At 41.6% G+C, this 20,086-nt stretch overlaps 2 protein-coding genes across 2 annotated transcripts in view; both read right to left on the reverse strand.

The window, feature by feature from the left end:
* The window catches only part of six1b (SIX homeobox 1b), a 1,682-nt gene extending 500 nt beyond the window's left edge, over positions 1-1,182 (reverse strand). Inside the window, exon 1 of the mRNA XM_030771140.1 lies at positions 623-1,182. Within this exon, the coding sequence (XP_030627000.1) occupies positions 623-1,182 (560 nt within the window). The remainder of the gene's footprint in view (positions 1-622) is intronic.
* Positions 1,183-10,214: 9,032 nt separating this feature from the next.
* Positions 10,215-15,432, reverse strand: six4b (SIX homeobox 4b). The gene is made up of 3 exons (XM_030771047.1): positions 14,648-15,432; positions 12,563-13,194; positions 10,215-10,708 (listed from the first exon to the last, which is right to left on the reverse strand). The coding sequence occupies exons 1-3, from the start codon at positions 15,382-15,384 to the stop codon at positions 10,215-10,217; spliced, it is 1,863 nt and encodes a 620-aa protein (XP_030626907.1). The 5' UTR covers positions 15,385-15,432.
* Between the last annotated feature and the right edge of the window lie 4,654 nt (positions 15,433-20,086).

The raw sequence follows: 20,086 nt of genomic DNA on the forward strand, positions 1-20,086 counted from the left end.
CAAACTGAGGCAAAGTGCTGCTAAGAGAAAATATGGCAAATCATAGAGCTGAATATGCTCACAAAACGTGTACATTTGATGCAAATTATTAGTAGGTTGATTTTTGATAGGTTGTCCTGAAGTAAGCACTTTTTCGCCTGTTTGAATTCTTAAATTCCACCGTTAAAACTATGTGAAATACAGCTCTCAATATGTTTACAACAGCCTCATTCAGTCACGGGAAACCTGACTGTCAAGAGTTATCACTGGGCCACTGTAAGGACCTATGACCGTGTAGCCTATCCAAATAAAGCCATTAATTATTACTGAACTCTGAAGATCATTTAAACAAGAAATTATTTACAAGAAAATTCAGAGCTATGAAGTGATTCCTTTAGCGACAAATGGTTGTGTATTTGTCTGGATAGTACGTGAGTGCTAAAACGGCAAAGCCAGTGAATATCGGAAGGGAATATTAAGGAAGGTAAATCGGGAATGAAAATCTTGAGTTAACACAGCTACAATGCTATCAATATCAACGACAGTTGCACTATACCTAATAATATAACCATGATGATGATAGGTACAACATTGGGCTGAAACAGGAAACGTAACGTGTAAATTATGAAGTAATTTAGAATACCGTTCTTTTGCCTCGGCAGCTCTATCTCTTTGCCTTCTGTTTTTGAACCAGTTGCTGACTTGTGTGGTGGTCAGCCCGGTTGCCTCTGCCAATTCTCTTTTCTCCCGCGGAGAGGGATACGGGTTGTGCGTATACCACTCCCGTAAGACGCCTCGGGACTTTTCCTTGAAGCAGTAGCTCGTCTCCTCGCCGTCCCAGATAGTGCGGGGTAAAGGAAATTTCCTCCGCACTCGGTACTTGCCAACAGCACCTAACGGCCGTCCCCTTAGTTTCTCAGCTTCGATGTAATGAGCTTTGAGCCATAGCTGTTGGAGTTTGGGGTGATTATGTGGAGAGAACTGATGACTCTCCAAAATTTTGTAGAGCTCTCTAAAGTTTCCACGATGGAAAGCAACCACAGCCTTAGCCTTGAGAACGCTCTCGTTCTTATGAAGGTGGTCACAGGCAGGAAGAGACCAAAGAAAACGGCCTAATCGCTCGAGGTTCCCGCCTTGTTGAAGCACCTCGCAAACACACGCCACTTGCTCCTGGGTAAACCCGAAAGAGGGCAACATTGACATGACGTCTAATAAAACGCTTCACTCCTTACAACCAAACCGCTCTCCTCTGCAGTTTAGAAAGGAGCGGAATGGAGAAAATGGCGAAATGAAGAGTTGTTTGTCTGTTCAAATTATTCTTGCGCCGCTGACTACGAGACTTTGCGCAAAACACAGCGTTATAGATGTCCACTACGCGCGCCCCGAAGTTTGGATGCTTGGTGGAGACAGTTTGCTCCCTATCGAGTCATGTCACGCTAAAAGACCACTGTGCGTCTACTGATTGGCTCCTAGTCTACCCTATCCCAACCGACATACGGTAAGAGGTTTGCTCCCATTTCCTCCCCCTGGGACGCAGTGGTCTGAAACTGGATCCCTTGTCTCCTGTTTTACCTGAGGGAGAGGGTCCACCTCGATAATAATCAATTAAAGCAACCCTCCAAAGACTGCGCTTACACTCATCCCTTGCCAAGCCCACACAGTGTTCAATTTGCATTTAACTTAACTACTTTTACAGTGCATTATTAATGATGTGATAAACGTCCATAGTTCATCTCCTACACTATTAACAAACCTTTCAATTAGAATATTGCAGCGAACCACGCCTTTTACAGAATATCGACTGTCTGTAATGTTTAAATGTATATATATTTCATTTTTATACATTTTGTGATTTTTCGAGCCTACTGGAGTGTTGCATAGAAAGTATGTGAATGTGCGCAAGTGGGAGTAAATTTACACCTGAACGTTTTTAAGACACCTGCAGCTGATGCGTATTGTAACAGACCAGTTGGGCCGGTGAAGTCCTAATGTACATATTAGCGTTGAGCTATTTTGCGTTTCCACTGAATCTTATATCTCGTAAGCTACTACAGATAACTGTGTACCGATAACTGTGAGGAATGCCGTAAATGAACGCCAGCGGGTAATGTTAAGTTGAATTTCATCTCGCTAACACTACATCCGTAGAAAGAGGGCAACATTAAACAGGAATATAGCACACTGGGGATAACGGTATTGGTTTTAAATAACTGAATCCCTACACCCTATTTTTCATGCTTGTGCCAGTGCGCCATTGCGTCATGCATTTCAACTTGGGAGTGTCATTCTTCTGCCCTCCTTTTTCCCTTCTCCAACAGCAGAATATTCGGAATGTGCAGTTCCACAGTTCTGGACGGTTTATATGGCGGTTGAATGACTTGTTTTCTTTTGGCACAGAGAAAAGCCTTTCTCCTCTGTCTCCTGCCCACTCCCTCCCCATTTCTATGTACAGTGAAATCTAAAACCGTTGCATTAGTAAATGAGTTCTGTGTTCAGCGAGCTCTTTGCCATCCAGACGCTGTTTTAAGGAATAGATCGCATTTCTTTATCTTCACTGAGATCTGCAACGTGACACCCAGGCGACGCAAGACTCACAATCACTCACCCGGAATGAAGCACCTCTTTATAATTTAATTTGAGACGAGGCGTCCATTTTCAAGTGAACCTCGGACCGCTCTCCAGTTCACAAAGTAAATGTGTCGATGCAGATTTTAAGGGATTTTGTCCCAGGCGATTTTGAATTTAGACAGTCACACGAATCGAGGCTCATTCACGGCCTCAGGTCATTAAGATAAAACGGGGACTAATTAGTTTTAGCGTCCGATCTGCACACCTGTGAAAACAACTTTGCCCAAAGTCCCTAGAGAGCTGGCAAAAAGACACCTTCTTGAAAATCAACTCACCCATCTGTCTTTGAGGAATGAGGATGTCACAGTTCATAATGACAGCGCCTCGGGTGTGGCCCCGATGCTAGAAACCGTCGGTGTATTGGGTAGCGCTGGGCATCTCTGGGTGTCTCACCTAGGAAAGCAGAATGGTTCATTGCAAAACTTAAAGACAAACGCTTTAACGCTTATTTAGCCCTGCATCCTCAGTGTAATTAGTGCAAATTGCTGTTGTTGGCTATTTATGTTCCAAGTAAAACAGCAATATGGAGCACTAAAAGGAGTAAAATATGTCCACAAAAGCATGCAATATTATTTCATCTGATATGGCCTACGAGTTTCATATCACTCACAGTTTTCACTGTTAAGTGGGCCTACTTCCGTGAATATTTTTAATCTCCGGAGGTTTTCGATATCATAATTATGCACCGAAGATGCGAATTCACACAAATGTATGAACAAGGTGTCCATAATGAAAATTTTGAGTTCATAATTTCAAATTGTCGCGTTTCAACTCTATGATTTTATTTTAGTAAATTGTTAAGATGATACACGTACTAATATTAAATGTCCGTTATAAAGTAATTATCACGACTCACAGCCATTACCAGTCTCCTTAGTTCCAACAATATTCTTCATTATCATATACTTGTTTTCATGCCAAAGCTTCACTGACTGTCCTGTTGTCTCTACCACACTGTGCACATCCACTAATCTTAAAAGCCAAAAGGCCTTGCCTGTTTTTAAGTCATAATCAGTTCAAGATGTGTACATTTTGGCCGAGAAATGGTAAATTCAATGTTGTAACGCCTAGACTGCAAATGCGGGTCAATAGCCAAAGAGTTCCGCTGAGGAAATTAAACTTTGGAGCAATAGCTTTAAAAGCGCTCTGTATTGCGTGATGTTGGCAAAATGCTCTTAACAAACAGTTTTTTGCTCTATTATAACACTTGTATATAATTTCCAGCTGTTTTTTTTCGTTAAAACTGTGACTGAAACGCGCATATTATATAATAATAAGTTAATGATTGCGATTGCTTTTTGTTCGTCCGGAGACATGCCATCATAGTGATGGTGCTGTTGATATTAGTCAAAGGCTTAAGAGTTTGACACACAGCAATTTATTTACTTAATTAGGCAAAACATGAGACGTCACCCAAAAAGGTAACCTGTCTTTATGTCTGAAGAAAGCTTCTGGTTACCACTCATTTAAAAAAAAAAATGCAGATCACCTATGGATTGTGAGGTCAAGGAAAAATATCAAGTGTGCGTAATTTTACAGCACTGAAAAATTAAGATACAACTTCGTTGTATTAATCTTTATTAAAATAACACGCTTCTTGTCATGAGCGTTCTGAACGCTTTTGAGCGAAAATGCAATTTCCGGAAAAATTCTAACGGCTCAAAATTTACAGGCCCACATCTTCAGTCACCTCCTGTTAGAGTTCAGTTTAGGCTAATGGCATAAAGTAAATTATCGAAAATATATCCTAACAACTGGAAAATGTGACCATAAATACATTGTGCGTCCATTAATAACGCAGGGGATACTTCCTACTGTAGAACAAAGAGAAGGATTACTAAGAATTATTACATCTAAGAGGAGTATCCTGACTCATTTTTCCATTACAGGTAACAACGTCTTCGCCTTAATTAATATTCAAGCACAAGAAAAGCTGTCCACACCCAATTTTTCAAGCGTCACTATACCTTTGTAGTAGTAGTAGTAGCCTAAGCAACACTCCAAAGGGATCCTGTAAGCAGATAAATTTGTTTACAAATATATTTGTACTCTTGTCCCTTGTTTCTATATAACATGGAGGAATTAAATAGATACCACACTGACCTCTGCTGTCTGGGAGGTCTGCCATTTGGTCTGCTGTCTCAGTTTTCAACTTGTTTCTTAGAACATCTTTGGCTCATGAAACTGTCCACATGTCAATTAGGATTTTGTCCGTTAGGACTGTGTGTGTGTGTGTGTGTGTGTGTGTGTGAGAGAGAGAACGATAGAGAGAGAGAATCATACACAAACACCTGGAGGATGTTTGGTGTCTGTTACCCATGACGCTCCTGCCCAGACACAGCTTTTTCCCATCGATCTACTGACAGCCCCATTTTCAAGGGCTCTTCATGATTTATTCAAATGAGATTAAAAAAAAATCCCCCTTCTTTTGTGAGGAACCTGTAATCCTATGCTTCCTGCTTGTTAAAAACACAGACATGCACACGCACAGAATTCCTAATATCTTTTTCCTGTATGGCAGTATGTTTGGAATTCCCCACTTTAGACAAACAGACACAAAAGCATGATTTTGAGAGGATGGGGGATAAAAAATTAAACAGTGAGGAAACAATGTCCTCCTTTATGCAAACTCAGAAAAACAGCAGCAAGCTTTATGAAAATAAAGATTTAAGAGGCTCCTCCTCATGAAGATCAATAAGTAGGAGTCTTTGAAAAATGCACTATATTTCACTTGAAGTGCAAATTCGGTTAAACTCTGTTTCCTCTGCCAGATCCCTCCTTCTCACACAACCACTTCTCTGCTCCAAAGTACATGTTTTCTGGACTATCTTACCCTCCAGATGCTTGAACCTCTTGCCTAACCCAGCTCTGCAGTGTGTAACACCCATGGACTCCTGAGACCCTAAGCTGTAGACCAATGAGGGCCATGTACTCTTTATCTGGTCGCTAAGAGGAAGTTTCTGCTACGAACAAAATGCTCTAGCCATATGACAGCTACTACTCGATCCATTGTCGGATTTCTGAGTTATGGGATGGCACCAGAGGTTTTCAGATGAGGAGATCAGGATGGAACCAGTCATTATTTATGCGTGTCCAGTTACAGTTAGCATCACTTCATGCTAAAAAATATTAAGCCAAATGCAGCATGTTCAAGTTAGCATAGCCCCACAAAATGTTGCATGGAACTCCACTACATGGTTGAAAAGTCTAAAACACCCTCTGCATCTCCACAGGTTCACATACCTGAAGTGCGGGGACTCATGTCAGAACAGGCGAACACTGACAGCCCCTCTCTCTCTCTTTTTATGTTTTACAATCCAAGTATCTCCAAGTTTTGGCGATCCGTGTTAATTTCTCTCTTTACTGCTCTTGATCACTCTTGTTTCCTTCTCTGGATCTGTGTATGTGTGTGTGTGTGTGTGTGTGTGTGTGTGTGTGTGTGTGCACTCCTGTGTGTGTGTGTGCGTGTGCGCGCATGCGTGTGTGTCTTTTCCGTGGATTTTCTTTATATACCAGTTTTGCTGTTTATCTGACTTGCTCACCTTCAGGGTTGCACTGAATCACATCCATATCTATCCCCAGTTCTAATTTCTGCCCATTATTAATTTTCTTTTTTATTGAGAAGGATAATATATGCCTCTTCTTCGCCTGTTTCATCTTATCCCTAAATTACTCTACTTAGACTAGGCCTATTCAGCAAAATGCAAAAATGCCTTCTACCACAAGCCAAACCTTGCCACCACTTTGCCATAACTTAGTACCACTAGTTAGCTGGTAACAACAGCTAGCTGAAAAACACAAGCAGGCTAATAACTGTGTAATCTTACAACCTGCCAAACAAGAATAACAGTTACAACAGATACAGGTCATGTTGTACCCTTGGTGCACTCATTTCCCAACCCTTATTTCATATCACATGGCACTAACCTCTCCCAAGCTGTGTTATTGTGTGTTTCTTGTATTGCAGTACATGGAATATTGCACAACATGTATTGAAGGGTCATGAAGGTTCATAGGCAGTTCACCAGTGTTGAATTTACTCTGAAAGAGTTAAAATGATCTCTTAAAGTGTTTATATATTTTCACACTAGTGAGCATGTGGAATGTTGGGCGGTATAAATACTCTCACTGTTAATTAACTAATTAATTAACTAACCAAAAAAGAATACTCCAGGCCTTCTGGGGAAAACGCGCCCTGTGTGTCCAAACTAGAAAAGGGTTTGGATTGTCTGTACAAAAGCAAGTGTTCACTTTACAATACAATACATTTTCTGCATCTGAATTCACTACCATACAGTGGACTCTCCTGTTTATTATATTGTATGTCGAAAGCATTCTCTGAATGCCTTGAAGGAGTAGGGCAGGGTCAAGGCCCGGTCAGTTTTCAAACATCACTTTTGGTATTGTAATTAAGAGTATCTATAATCAAAAAATTCACAACACATATGAAAATGAAAATATTATTCCATTTAGATTAAAAAAGACAGCAAGTTGGTTTGTGACGGTTAGTGGCTAGATTACTTCAGACTTATTTCTATTTTCTTCAAAGTTTGAAAAATAGCAAGGCGTCAGGTTTGCACTGTGGTCTTTTTTAACATCAGATTTTATTTTTTTTTTTTTCACATAAAGCAGGGGCGGCGAGTGTGGCGGCTGTGGTTTTTTGGCTTCGTTCAAGATCCACCCCTGCACTTAGCCACTCCAATCCTGTTGACCCTTGACCCCACATTAGCACACTCTGTGGGTCTGAGGCACAGTGGGATGGGGGTCAGGTTACATATGCCTGGCAGTCTGCAATGAACACTAAATGTCAAGCTTTGAAACACCCAGCAAAAGTCAAAGGTCAGAATCTTTTAGAAGCGCTCTTCTTTGGAGCTGCCTAGTTTTCTTTGGCCTCCTTCTGCCAGCAATAACACGCGTCTTTGCCACAAAGTGTGAAAAGTTACCTGACCGATTCAGTATTTCCATACAGCTTTCAGTCCCTGACTGAAAAAAGAAATGTACTGTTCTTTATATTTTACATTGATTAAGTCTATACACTTAACAGAAGCTGGAATGATGATACAGCTCTTCTGTAGTGGCCTAAAGTTTTTATAGGTCTTGGATAATTTTCAGTGGGCGCCTCCATTCATGCAGTAAGAGATGCAATGACTTGTGTATTATCACGAATCAGAATAGAAACCAGATACTCACCTCACCCCACAAAAAAAAAAAAAAGACTCAGGTAGCCCAGGGGAAACTGGGGACATGGTACACACATGTCCCCTTTTCTTTAGCACGTTCTTGCTTAGCTCAAAGCCTCGAACAATAGCGCTTTCTTACTCTTCAATATTCCAGGAGGCGTCATTCGATACCTGGCAATCAACTAATCTGGTGCCCTAGGCGACAGGGTCACCTTTTGCACAGGTAACAATAGATTCCTTACCTGTGTGTCTACCCCCCCCTCTTTTCTTGTATATGTGTGTGTGTGTGCGCGCACAAATCCTACCTGGGCGCCATTCAATTAGTAATGACTCACTTGTGCTGGTGTCTATGTCAGTGCGTCAGAAGAAGAAAATGTTCCCACGACTGCCCCCCTGACAAACCACAGACTTCATTGACCATAGGAATATTCCATTGTTATGCTCCTTCTTAAGCTCCTGTTTTCCAGTCTCACGCCCACACACACACACATTTTCATGAATGAGCTTAGAGAATGATAAATGATCAAATCTAGCATTTTATCTAAGTTGTGATAAATCATTCTTATTCTTATCACTTGTTTACAAATTGAGATGTTAAGTGAAGCTTTTGGCGGAGAGTTTCAAAATAAACGTCTTGTTCTGGTTTATGCGTCTTGAAAACGTTCCTGGAGATTTAATACGGATGTCGAACTTTTCCTCTGTCAACTCTGCTTTTCTGGATGACCTCTAGCTGGAGCCATGACAGGTACCATGTGACACTTTAAGAGTGAACAGGCATTATACAGCTGCCAGCCATTGGCAAACGATCACAGAGATACTCCTGGTGGAAAACAGGAGGTTGATCTGCATCGAGCTGCATGCGAACACATTTGTACATTAGTAATGTCTGAGATCACAGTCAGCTATCCTAGAGGCCTAAATTTTAATCCTGTTAGATTCAGGGAGTCTTGAATTTCCTTTTGACTGACGTCACAACTGCCGTCGGTCGAACCTACGTGGTCATTTCACCCAATGCTCAGAGGAAGGGCTGATTCATACCGTCAGACGTCATTTTCTGGACTTATTGAATTATCTGGGGTATTTTTCCAAAACCCTGAAGGTGAAACCTAAAATGTCTGTAAGAGAAAATAATCCACTGACCCTTCGTTCAGTAGGTACAAATATAAAGGTTTAATGGGAGAACAGAGCTGGTTTAGAAAAATAAGTTAATTTCATGTCTAAATGTCTAACTAATCATTCAGCCCATACAATCTCTTTTTTCATCATCAGTACAGACCTAAATTGGGATAAGAAAATCTTAGGTTAGAAATACCATGGAGAGGTAAACGCATTGCAGTGTGTTACTCCCATTTTCTAATCTTAAGACAAAAGCAGCAGAGTTGAGCTGCATGTTTGAAGAGTTCAAATGATAACATTCACAATGAGTTCACACAATGGAACAAAAATGGCCTCTCATAATTCAGAAAAAATGCCCATCGCTAGTTTATCTAACAGGTCTTCTTCTATAAGGAAGGCACATAAGAACAGCTGCTCTGGCGGTTAATAATATGCTTTCCCTGCTGTATATAGAGGTTTAGTAAATTCCAGCCTTGATAGTCAAGAAGAAAGCATTTTCTTTTTACAATTATAAATTCATAACTTTGTCACAATTCTCATAAAGCCAAACTTTAGCAAATTTGCAATTCACATTACTATCTTCACGCTCAAAAAAAAAAAAAAATTAAATATAAAACATCAAACAACATTAAATGAAAATTCACACATGTGCTTTGATAACCTTTTGTCAATGAAAATAAAAAATACAAAAAATTGCAGTCATTGTATAGTGGCGTCTCCAGGCTTGTATTTTTACACTGTGCTTAAACAGAGACCGAGAGAGAAATATTATGGTACATTTACTATTTCTAGTCCCTCTTTTTCTTTTTGCCTCTCTGTCTACCTGCCTTTCTTTCTCTCTTACTCTCTCAAATCTCAGATCTGATAAAGAAACAGTGCTGAAGGTTTGTGCTCAAAAGGACAGTGCATCGTTGCCTACCACAACAGTGCTCAGAGTTTAAATTGATGTAACTGAGGCTGTTTGGACAAAAAAAAAGGCACTGTAAAGTTTGAATTCTGTTTTGTTTTTTGTTTTTGTTTTTGTTTTTTGTTTTTGTTTTTTTTGCTTACATGCTTGTTTAACACCCTGCAGCAGTCGTGAGAGAAATGAGACCACTCAAGAAACTGTTGAGTCTCCGAGTGGGCTCCTGACGCTACGCAAGAAAGTCACACATATGACGCAACTCTTCGTCTCTGGATGACGATGATGGTGATGATGATGATGATGATGATGATGATGATGCAAGGACGATGATGATGACGATGATGATGACAACGATGATGATGATGACAGCAAGAATGATGATGATGACAACAACAATAATGATAGGGTCAGAGATCACTGTTATCTTCATCCATTTGTACAGTCTGCAACTTGGCCAGCTCTTTTCCCTCTACATCCAAATCACTGCAGACCGCCCTAACTGCACCGTTTGCCCCTGACGAGACATCCAGAGTGTTTGACAGAGGCAGCTGAGCATTATGGTCCCTGTAGTCCAAAGACAGGACTCCACCGTCCACCTGGTGAGAGCTGTGGACATTATTAGTTAAAGATGTGTGGCCTTTGTGTGCAGACAGAGTCGAGGTGACCGTTGCAGTGACAGTTGGGCTGCCATTTGAAGATGAAGCGGTGAGATTCGAGGAAAGGAAAAGAGATGCGGTGTAGCCCAGTTGTCCGCTTTGGTCCAGAGGCACATCTGAAGAGTAAGGGTAACCTGCCCCAACATCCAGGGGCTCCTGCTTGACTGGTTGAGTGAGAGTGTAGAGGAGAGCATGGCTGGATTGTTGGGAGGAATCACTGACCACACTACCCAGGGGTCCAGAGCCTGTAAAAGGGGGAGAAGAAAAGGACAGCAGGTCCATGAGGTGCTCTGATTTCTATGACTGGTACACAAATTGCTGTCTCACCCTACAAACTCTGGCCTCAGAGACTAATCTGTCCTGTTCATTATAGACAACTGCTGCATGAACTGGCAATAGCTAGGCTTCTCGCAGCTCATAATCAGCCCCAGGGAGGAAGAAGGAGGCAAGGAGGTGCACTATGCCATGATTTTTTTCTTTCTTTTTTTTCTTCTTCTGTCTATCCAGTTTAAATCTTTTATTTATTGGTAAGTCATTCATTACATCTTCTCTCTCTCTCTCTCTCTCTCTCCCTCTCTCTCTTTCTTTCTTTCTCTCTCTCCCTTTATCTCTGTTTATCTTTCTCTTCATCCATGAAAGAATTTGCATATAGTTTTTGAAATGTAAAATGGAATACCTTTTCATTTTCTGTCCATAGCTAAAGTTGGCGTTAATTCCGTGTAAGTGGAGAATGTGGTTTTTGGCATGTCTTTTGCACTGACGCTGTCTGGCCATGAGCCAGACCCTTTTTCTTCCATTAGATGCAAAAAACACGATAAATAATCACATAGGCAATGTACCCGCCTCCCCCCCCCCCCCAAACAGACACACACACACACACACACAGGGGGTAGAGCCACATTTTTCTCTAAGCTTCCTGCATCAACCAAGACAGAACTTGCCAACCCTTAGAAAAAAGACTCGATGATATACAACTTAAAAATAACTCCCTTTAGATTCATACTACAAGTCATTGTCATTCATATGCTCCACAATCCACTGGACAATGCAAATCAATATGAAAATTGGTATCATTGGAATACAAGCTTGTGGGAGTTCTCTGTTTACCTCTTTGTGAAAGATATAGGACTCTGTGTCTGGATGCATACTCTATCTGCCTTTACCTAACAGACAGCACCCAACATAGAAACTGTCTCCTGTCTCATTCTGTCGCTGTGGTAGTGCATATCAAACCATGTGTTTTCATAAAAGCATGTTTTATTGGCTTTGCATTTAAAATTATAGACAAAGGGAAAAGATTTTTGGCAAACACTTTTAATATCTTCTATTTCATGCTGGACTTTTAGGTTCAATTGCTTTTCCCCTAAATCAAAAGTTCAGCCAGGGGTGGGTTTGTTTTTATGTGGCTCATAAACTGCATATTAAACGATGAAAAAAAGAAGAGGATTGTAGAGAGAGAAGAGTAACACACAGCCAGCCTTGCTCTTATTGATGTGGCCATAAAATATTCATGGAAAGAGCCATTAGTGTGTGGTTAGGGCTTTGGAGAAGACATGGGGAGGGTGTTAGGAGGCCTGGTACTCAGTCAGACCCTAAAGTCATCGCCAGCTTGGCCTAAACCTCTTCTGTTTTTTACCCAGAATGCCCTTCTGCTGTCCCTCGCCCACAATCCTATTTTTCAAGACCTTGTGACTCTGCCCTTTGGATAACACCACTCGCGAGGTTGGCTGTTTGGCAGTCCTAACCCAATAAAATATCCTGTTATAATGTACTCCAAAGTAATGGTGCAATTAGCCGTTGTCGGGTTATCAGTCTGGTGCCAAGAACTCCCAATGTCTCCTCAAAGAGGAAGAGCTGTTTTACATAATGTTATCTGTATGCGTGTTATTACAACTAGTACACATGATTTTGGCAAAGTACGTTCTGAAATGTACTCTAAATGTTCTCTGAATGTGTGTTTCTACCCTGACTACCCTGATTTCTGCAATGTAAACCACATGTTTTGAAACACCAAAATCTATCATTAACAACATTTAGAATCTTTTACTGTCTTTGTCGCTACTAATGGATCATTTTGGCCTACAATGTAGTCCTCCTACCATGAGAGGGAGTTGTAGAAGTTGGGGGCAGCAGTAAAGGCGGAAGACCCATGTTGGCCTCAGAACCAGGAAGGTTAACCACACTGTAGCTGTTGAGATGTGGACCACCAGAGGAAGAGGAGGATGAGGAAGATATGGGAGCAAAGGTAACCACTGAGGTTGTGACACCCTCCTCAGAGTGAGGAGACACAACTCCTTCCATCTTCCCCGTGGTTGTTTCAGGAATCCCCATTGAGAAAGAGCTGTAGGCCACAGAGGAACCACCGAGGAGCCTTGAATCTTGGGCTTGGGAAACTCTCTGGGACTCAAAGCTCACAAAATGTCCACTAGATGTACCAAGTCCATTCAAAAGGGTGCTGGTGCCATGGGACTGAACATAGGCTCCACCGTTTAGGAAGTGAGTACTGGTGTTTGCTAGGTCACCACTGAAACCCATTCCACCAGAGGGATGTGATGGCATTTTGACATCACCGATTTGTTGAATGACAGTGGTACCACTGTCTGAGAAGACCACAGGGGGGGCTGTCCCATGGGTGGCTGAGCCAGTGGAGCCACTGGAGAGAGGGGGTGGAGATAGATCTTCCTGTCCTTTACTGGACTCATCCTCCGTGCTATGGTTCCCGTCAGATTCACTGAAATAAACATGAGAAATAGCAACTTCATTTCACAAAACAATACACTTTAAAAATCCACTCACCATGCAAAGCTTTATCATAAATTTAAAATATTAAATATATTAATTTATGCACTACATTCAAATGCCTGAAATAGTTCAATTAATGCATCTATATCAAAAATCTAAATCTTAGGCTGTGTAATATCATTGTTCAAACCAACTGATCAAGGTGAGTGGCTAAATAAATGAACATTTGATGACAAATGGTTACAATTTTTTTAAAAAAGTGTTAAATAAATCTAAAAAAAATATTTCTCTATGCAGCTTTATGGTTTCTAAAATAAACTTCTTACCCTTGGGGTCAAGAATAAAATGAAAAGCTCACGCTCTCGGCTTGGCGGCCTTCGGAAATACTCTTTACTGACTGAAACAGCTGCAGTTTCGCCTTTAGAGAGGCCGGGGAAGCCATGCTATACAAAGGCACTTATTGACACGAAACTCCACACGTTTTTTTTTTTTTTTTGCTTTTTTAATCCATGAGCACTTCATGTGCGGTGGGAGCTTTGGGACATGAGAAACGCGGTCTCGGTGCTTAAATGATGACACATCATACCGCATCAAAGCATACATTCATCGCTGACGTGAGCAAAAAAAAAAAAAAGTTTACCTCCCATATTTACGTAGGATGTATTATTTATGATAAAAGCCATGTTTGACTGACATGTGGTTGGGGAAAGAGAGAGGGTTATGGCTGTCCTTTCCTGTATGACAAGTTAAAATGTCATCTGAACAAGTTGCATGAAAAAGTTATTCTTTTTCAGTCTCCATGTAGCATATATTTACAAATATAGATATTTCTCTTATCAGCATATGAACGCTTAAAGTGCTTGAGGCAGCTCAGAGAGGTCAGAAGAACTAAAAGGCTAAATCGATCTTCCTGGCAGATTATCAGGGTGTGGACACTGGATTTAGGGCCTAAAATCCACAAACAAACCCGAACAATAGGTATGTTAATTTGAATGCTGATAAGCATTAAAGAGTAAACGGAGCGAGCATTTTGTCGTGTGCCCAATTTAAGTTGTTAAAGATGCCATCACCATTGTAAATTCTAGAACACACTTTAATTTCTTTATAAAACTGATGTTCACCCCAACGAAAGGCCCTATAATTGTATAATTCTTATGTAAAGTTTTCCTTTTGTTTTGTTTACCCTGAGGGTACGCCGCGTCTGATTCTAAAACGACACCTCTCTAAAACGGTCAAAGCTTCGTATTTCACAACAGTGCTGGAGTGTGCTCCCATTCTACAAACGTCTGACACCATGTCTATAGGCATTCCAAAAATAACAATTCATTACATGCGTCTAAAATACCCAGTTATCAAAATAACAATGGGCAGTACAATACCTAAAATTTTGTGAACACTAAACGTAATAAACATCATTTAGGTAAAGTGATTTTTGCTCTTGCCTTTTCGATTGCGCTTCGGACGGGTTCCTATCTCTCTGTCTTCTGTTTTTGAACCAGTTGCTCACTTGTGTCAAAGAAAGTCCTGTGATTTTGGCGAGATTTCGTTTTTCTGCAGGGGAAGGATATCGGTTTCGCTTGTACATGTCCTTCAGCGCATTTCTGGACCTTTCTTTGAAGCAGTATACTGTCTCCTCTCCGTCCCAAATAGTCCGAGGAAGAGGATATTTCCTGCGCAAACGGTACTTGTCCACTGCGCCAAGTGGTCTGCCCCGCGCCCTCTCCGCCTCAGTGTACCGCGCTTTGTACCACATGTCCTGCAACGAAGAATGATTCGCCGGGCTGAAGCTGTGGTTCTCCAGGATACAGTAGAGTTCCTGGTAGCGGGCTTGGTGAAAGGCCACTATCGCTTGTGCTTTTAGGATGCTTTCGTTGCCACGCAGCAGGTCACTCTGCGGCAGTGACCAGAGGAACCTGGCCAGGCGGTCCACGTTTCCTCCCTGCAGCAGTGCCTCACACACGCACGCCACTTGTTCGGGAGAAAAGGCCAGTGAGGCCGGGGTGCAATCCAAAAGTTCGGAGCGGACTCCATCGACAGCTGCCGTTGAAGTTGCATTATCCATAGACAACTCCGCAGAGTCCAGCGCTGACAGCTTGACACTCCTCCGATTCTCCAGTGCCCTTGTGTTCTCCCTCTTGATCTCATCGGCGCTAATGACCTCGCTTGAGCAAGAAGACATTTTTAACGCGTCTTAGTAAGTCACTCCTCCGGGTTTAGGGCAGCACATTAGGCGATCGGGTTTCGCCCTGCCATCCAGGCGCGATCAGGTGTCTGGTCGCTGAGCGGTGTGGATAAGATCTAGGCTCGTTGCTCCAGCATAAGTTAAACTCCGCAACCCAGGCAGTAAGGGAGTCCAAATCCAGAGAGCGTTCTGATTCGCCGATCGTACTCAGCTGGGGGAGGAGCGAGCCAATGTTTGCTCTGGGAATGTATGTCAGACGTGCAGTTTAGACGCGGGTACCTGCGCAAGGTGAGCATGGCGGAATGCAGGCAAGTAGATGATCCTGTAAGTTCACAAGTACGCACAGCTCAGAAAAGAGCGCTAATAGATATAAGCCTGGTTGTTACAAAGGGGCATTATAATTACTTAAAACCAGCAAATGAATAATGACACAACATGCTGAATTCAGGATTTACATATACTTCTACAAATTAAATAAAGCATTAATATGTAAACTGCTCCTCTGCCATCAACTTGGTCTTTATTATCTCATGGCTCGTGGATGCTGATGTACAGTGACTAATTTCTGTGTCAAACAAAATTTACTCATGCTATGGCTATATGTCTGCAAGTCTGCCAGACTTTCATGATTTGGCCTGAGTAATTACTACCACATTTAATGGTTCTATTTGTTTCTGCCTTTGAGTCAGACAGCACCTCTCTATTTTTCCTTCTCGATTATGAATTATAATGCTGTTTACTGGAAACTGGACTTTTGAATGTGGGCCAGCCACCACAACAGCTGACGGTGCCCCCCGTGATGCCTCTTGCTAAACTGGAGGGGTGTTTGACACGACTGCCTCCTAAATTTAAACGTAACACACAGAGAATACCTGGCATCTGTTCTGTACACAGCAGTGTACTCACATGCTCTCTGGTATGTTTGGTGGCGCACAGATGCCAGGGTTGCTGCTTCCCAGTGGACACTAAGAAGCTAAACATACTGGGGAGGAAGAGGGTCTCAATGGCTCATTCAACAGGTATATGGAGGGGAAGAAGTTCTGACATCTTCCAGCAGGGATAAGGTGAAATCCCCGAGCCTATGCTATAGCCGCTTTGCTCCATTTCAGGACAGCCTCAAGGCCCCTCTTAAAGGGTATTTAGCAGATATGCTCTAGAGAAGACCAGGCAGCTGTTCAGATGGGCGTGTTGCCACCAAACTCCATTATCTTTCTCTCCTCTACCAGCTCTTAACTGAGCCTCTATGGGAAACAGCCCAAGGGTTGGGGGTTGATGGAGGGAATATGTGGCCTGTTCTCTTGCAGCAGTGTGATTAATTTGTGTTCTCACAACAGTGTGATTAATAACTCAGACTGCTATTTGGGCAGAGATGTTAGATATATTCGTTGTCTACAGAAAACTGTAGTTGTATTTTAAACAAATTAGCTCTGCTTGTACTTTTGGTTAGTGTGTAGGTACTATTGTAATATTATTTGTTTTTTGATTCTCTTGTGGTGGTGATCTGTTATGTGTTGAGTCATCCTTACCAAAGATTTGTGCCTGTCTAGCATATTTAATCTTGACTAGTACACACAACACACACATACACACGCGCACGCACGCACGCACGCGCACACACACACACACACACACACACACACACACACACACACACACACACACACACACACACACACACACACACACACAAAACCACACCCATCAACATATTGTGTGCCATAAAGTTATGTAAACATTCACTCCATCCATGGGAACTCTGAATGTACTGATGTAATTCACCAGTGCACTGTGGGAATTCATTTCTCAGGTTTGTCTTTTTGGAGACATTAGAGAAAGATCTAATCTGATGCAGTACTATCCTTAGCTTCATTCAGGCTTACATAGATAGATCTTTTATGTTCTTCTACATAGATCTTTTATCTTCATAGATCTTTTATGTTCTTCTGTCTCTGTCCATTAATCAGTGTGTTTCACATACACACCAATTTATAGACACAGAGTTTCCTATGATATTTAGTTTGTTACACACTGTCTTTTTCATTACTCTTGCGTTCTCCACATGTTCAGTGCCACAGCTATGAATGGATCCTTTGTGGTTTGGCCAGAACTGAGCTACGACCCTCCCCAACCCCAGAGCAACCTCCACGCCTCTCTCCATATGTTCTCCATATTTCTGAACCTGAAGCCTGGGGGCAACCATAAGACACCTGCCCCAGACCCATTACAATAGGGAGCTGTCTTCACGACGGATGGACAAGCCAAGATGACTGGTCACAGCAGGACTTGGGAAATAGAGAAATAGGATGTTACCTGGTTGTCTCTTGTTAGTAAACATAGTGAGAAATCCATAGCTTAGCACTTTTGGAGTTGATGGCTTGTGGTTTTTCCACATTTCTGGTTTTATCAGTCTTTGGTGTTGGGTACTTTTTCTTTTGCTGAGTTAGCCAAACAATTATTATCTTATACATCAATCAAAATACTCGGAACTCGGAACAACCCAAGAAACTCATGACAAACAGTTCTTTTTTTTTATTCTCTCTGTCTAGTTCATCTTGGAATGAGAAAAAATGTATTCTGTTTCAGGGTTTATAAGTGGCCTTGTTCTTCACCTTCTGTCTGGTTTGTCAGAGGACGCGTATGTTACCATAGAGTTATAGCTGGGTGATGTGCTTCCTCACCGCACCTACAAAGACATGTCAAACAAAAAGTATTGTATGTCAGCTCAGAGGGGATCATATGGGGCTTTAGCGTACTACAATAGACTAAAACCGTTGAGACTTAACGGTGTAATAACGCAAACATGAACCTCTTTAAGTAAAGATAGCCTTTTTGAGGAAGTCCCTGTGCACTGCCAACGTTTGTTGTTGTCTTTGAGCTATCTGCCCTGACAGAGACAGATAGCCAACTTTCTTGGCGGCTCAGTGGCTTTGTCTTGTCGCCCCGGTGACAGCAACTTAAGTGTGGAGCATGGGTTTGTTCTGGGCACTGCCACCTGCTTATCTGTGTGACATGGCATCTTGTTGTTTGGCATGTTTTGAAACAGACTGTGACACTAGTATCATAGTGAGTGTGCGGCTTAGCTTTGAACAGTGGTTTGTCTCAGCTTATGATGTAATTCTGAAAACTATGTTGCAAGCTTATGTGTTTTGTGCATCTGCCCACTAAGTTCTTAAGGGAGAAAATGGGGTTAACCCCCACAGAGAATGACTGACACCTGGAATGACTGTTGTCTTTAAAGAATGCTTCCCCCCCCCCCTTTGGTTAGATCAGCCCAATACTCTGGTACTCCTGACTAATCATTATCTCCCAGCGTGCACTCCAAAGTGTCCATCAAATGTTTTCACTTTGATGTAACGAAAGTTGCTGTCAACCTCTTTCCTTTTTTTTTTTTTAGCCAATGTTCATTTAATCTCTTAACATCTTTGAGCGCAACAGTCTTCTTTGTGGAAAGAATTCTTGAATGACACTCAAAATTTGTTTTGCTTCAAAAACAAACAAACAAAAAAAACCCAACAACAACCAGTCTACACTTAAAGTCTTCCGTCCTCTGCTCTCTGTGGGATTAAAGCATTTTATACACGGCTATAGGCACATCGTGTTTGCTGAGCAAGGACAGACGCTGTCTCTCAAAACCAGTCCTGCTTCACTGCTCTTCAAAACACTGGAAAACAAGGATGTCAAACAGAACAGAACAAGTTTGTCATAGACTGAAAACCACTAAGTGAATACACATTTTCTCATTCATACAATAAATGGCTTAATGTCCAAATCATCCCAGTGCTGGAGCAGCTAATTAATTTAATGCACAGTTCAGTTCACCTCCTCTCTGCAGTAAAATTTAGACACTCTGCACCTATCTGCACACTTCCAATGAATTTTATTTAATTCTTTGGAACAAATATCCTGAAAAGGATCTTTTCTCCTCTTCCCTTGGTAGGTCACCTTTGGTCTGGTGGCAACAGTGTGTTTTGTAGTGCCAACAAACCCTCCTTTCCCCGGTTCCTCCGTTCAGGGTGTGACTTAGCTTTGTGTACAGTCAACAAGAGCAGAGAACCCACCTCTGACCAACTCCCACACATTTTGTCAGAATAACAGTTAAAAAACGACACTTAAAGCTTAGACATGTAATGTGTTTTGAGGTTGTCATAAAGCGTTGTGAGACTTTTTCCATTATCAGCCTTTGTAAGTCAGATGAAATGAAGATTCATATATGGATACAATATGTTACGCCTGTGTGCTGTTAATACAGCAGTACATATAATACATTATAACTCTGACCTTTAAGGGTTGTATTAGTGAAAAAGGAAGAACATTCCTGCCTTTCCCTTGACCTACTGAATCTCAAAATCACTAATTGGCCCTAAAATACCAATGACTGTGTACCCAGTGCATCTCAGTAGCACAGATAGTAAAACGTATTTAATAACAAAACATCAGTTTTGTTGCACTGAGAGATGTGATATAGGTCTTAAATGGAAATGATAAAGCCTATGGCGATTGTTAAAAGAATAGAATAACATTGCACCATACTGCCCTTCTATTAGCTGACACAATCAGGCTGTCACAGAAGCGATGTCAATAGGAATTCTTGGCTGCATGTAACAGCATGATTATTCTCCTTTTTCCAAGAAGAGAGAAAAATATGTCCTATTGACCATCACAAGTAAAATCACTTAGCTGATCATTCAGATTAAAGTTA

This window comes from Chanos chanos, chromosome 4 (genome assembly GCF_902362185.1).
Source record: "Chanos chanos chromosome 4, fChaCha1.1, whole genome shotgun sequence".
Taxonomy (NCBI): domain Eukaryota; kingdom Metazoa; phylum Chordata; class Actinopteri; order Gonorynchiformes; family Chanidae; genus Chanos; species Chanos chanos.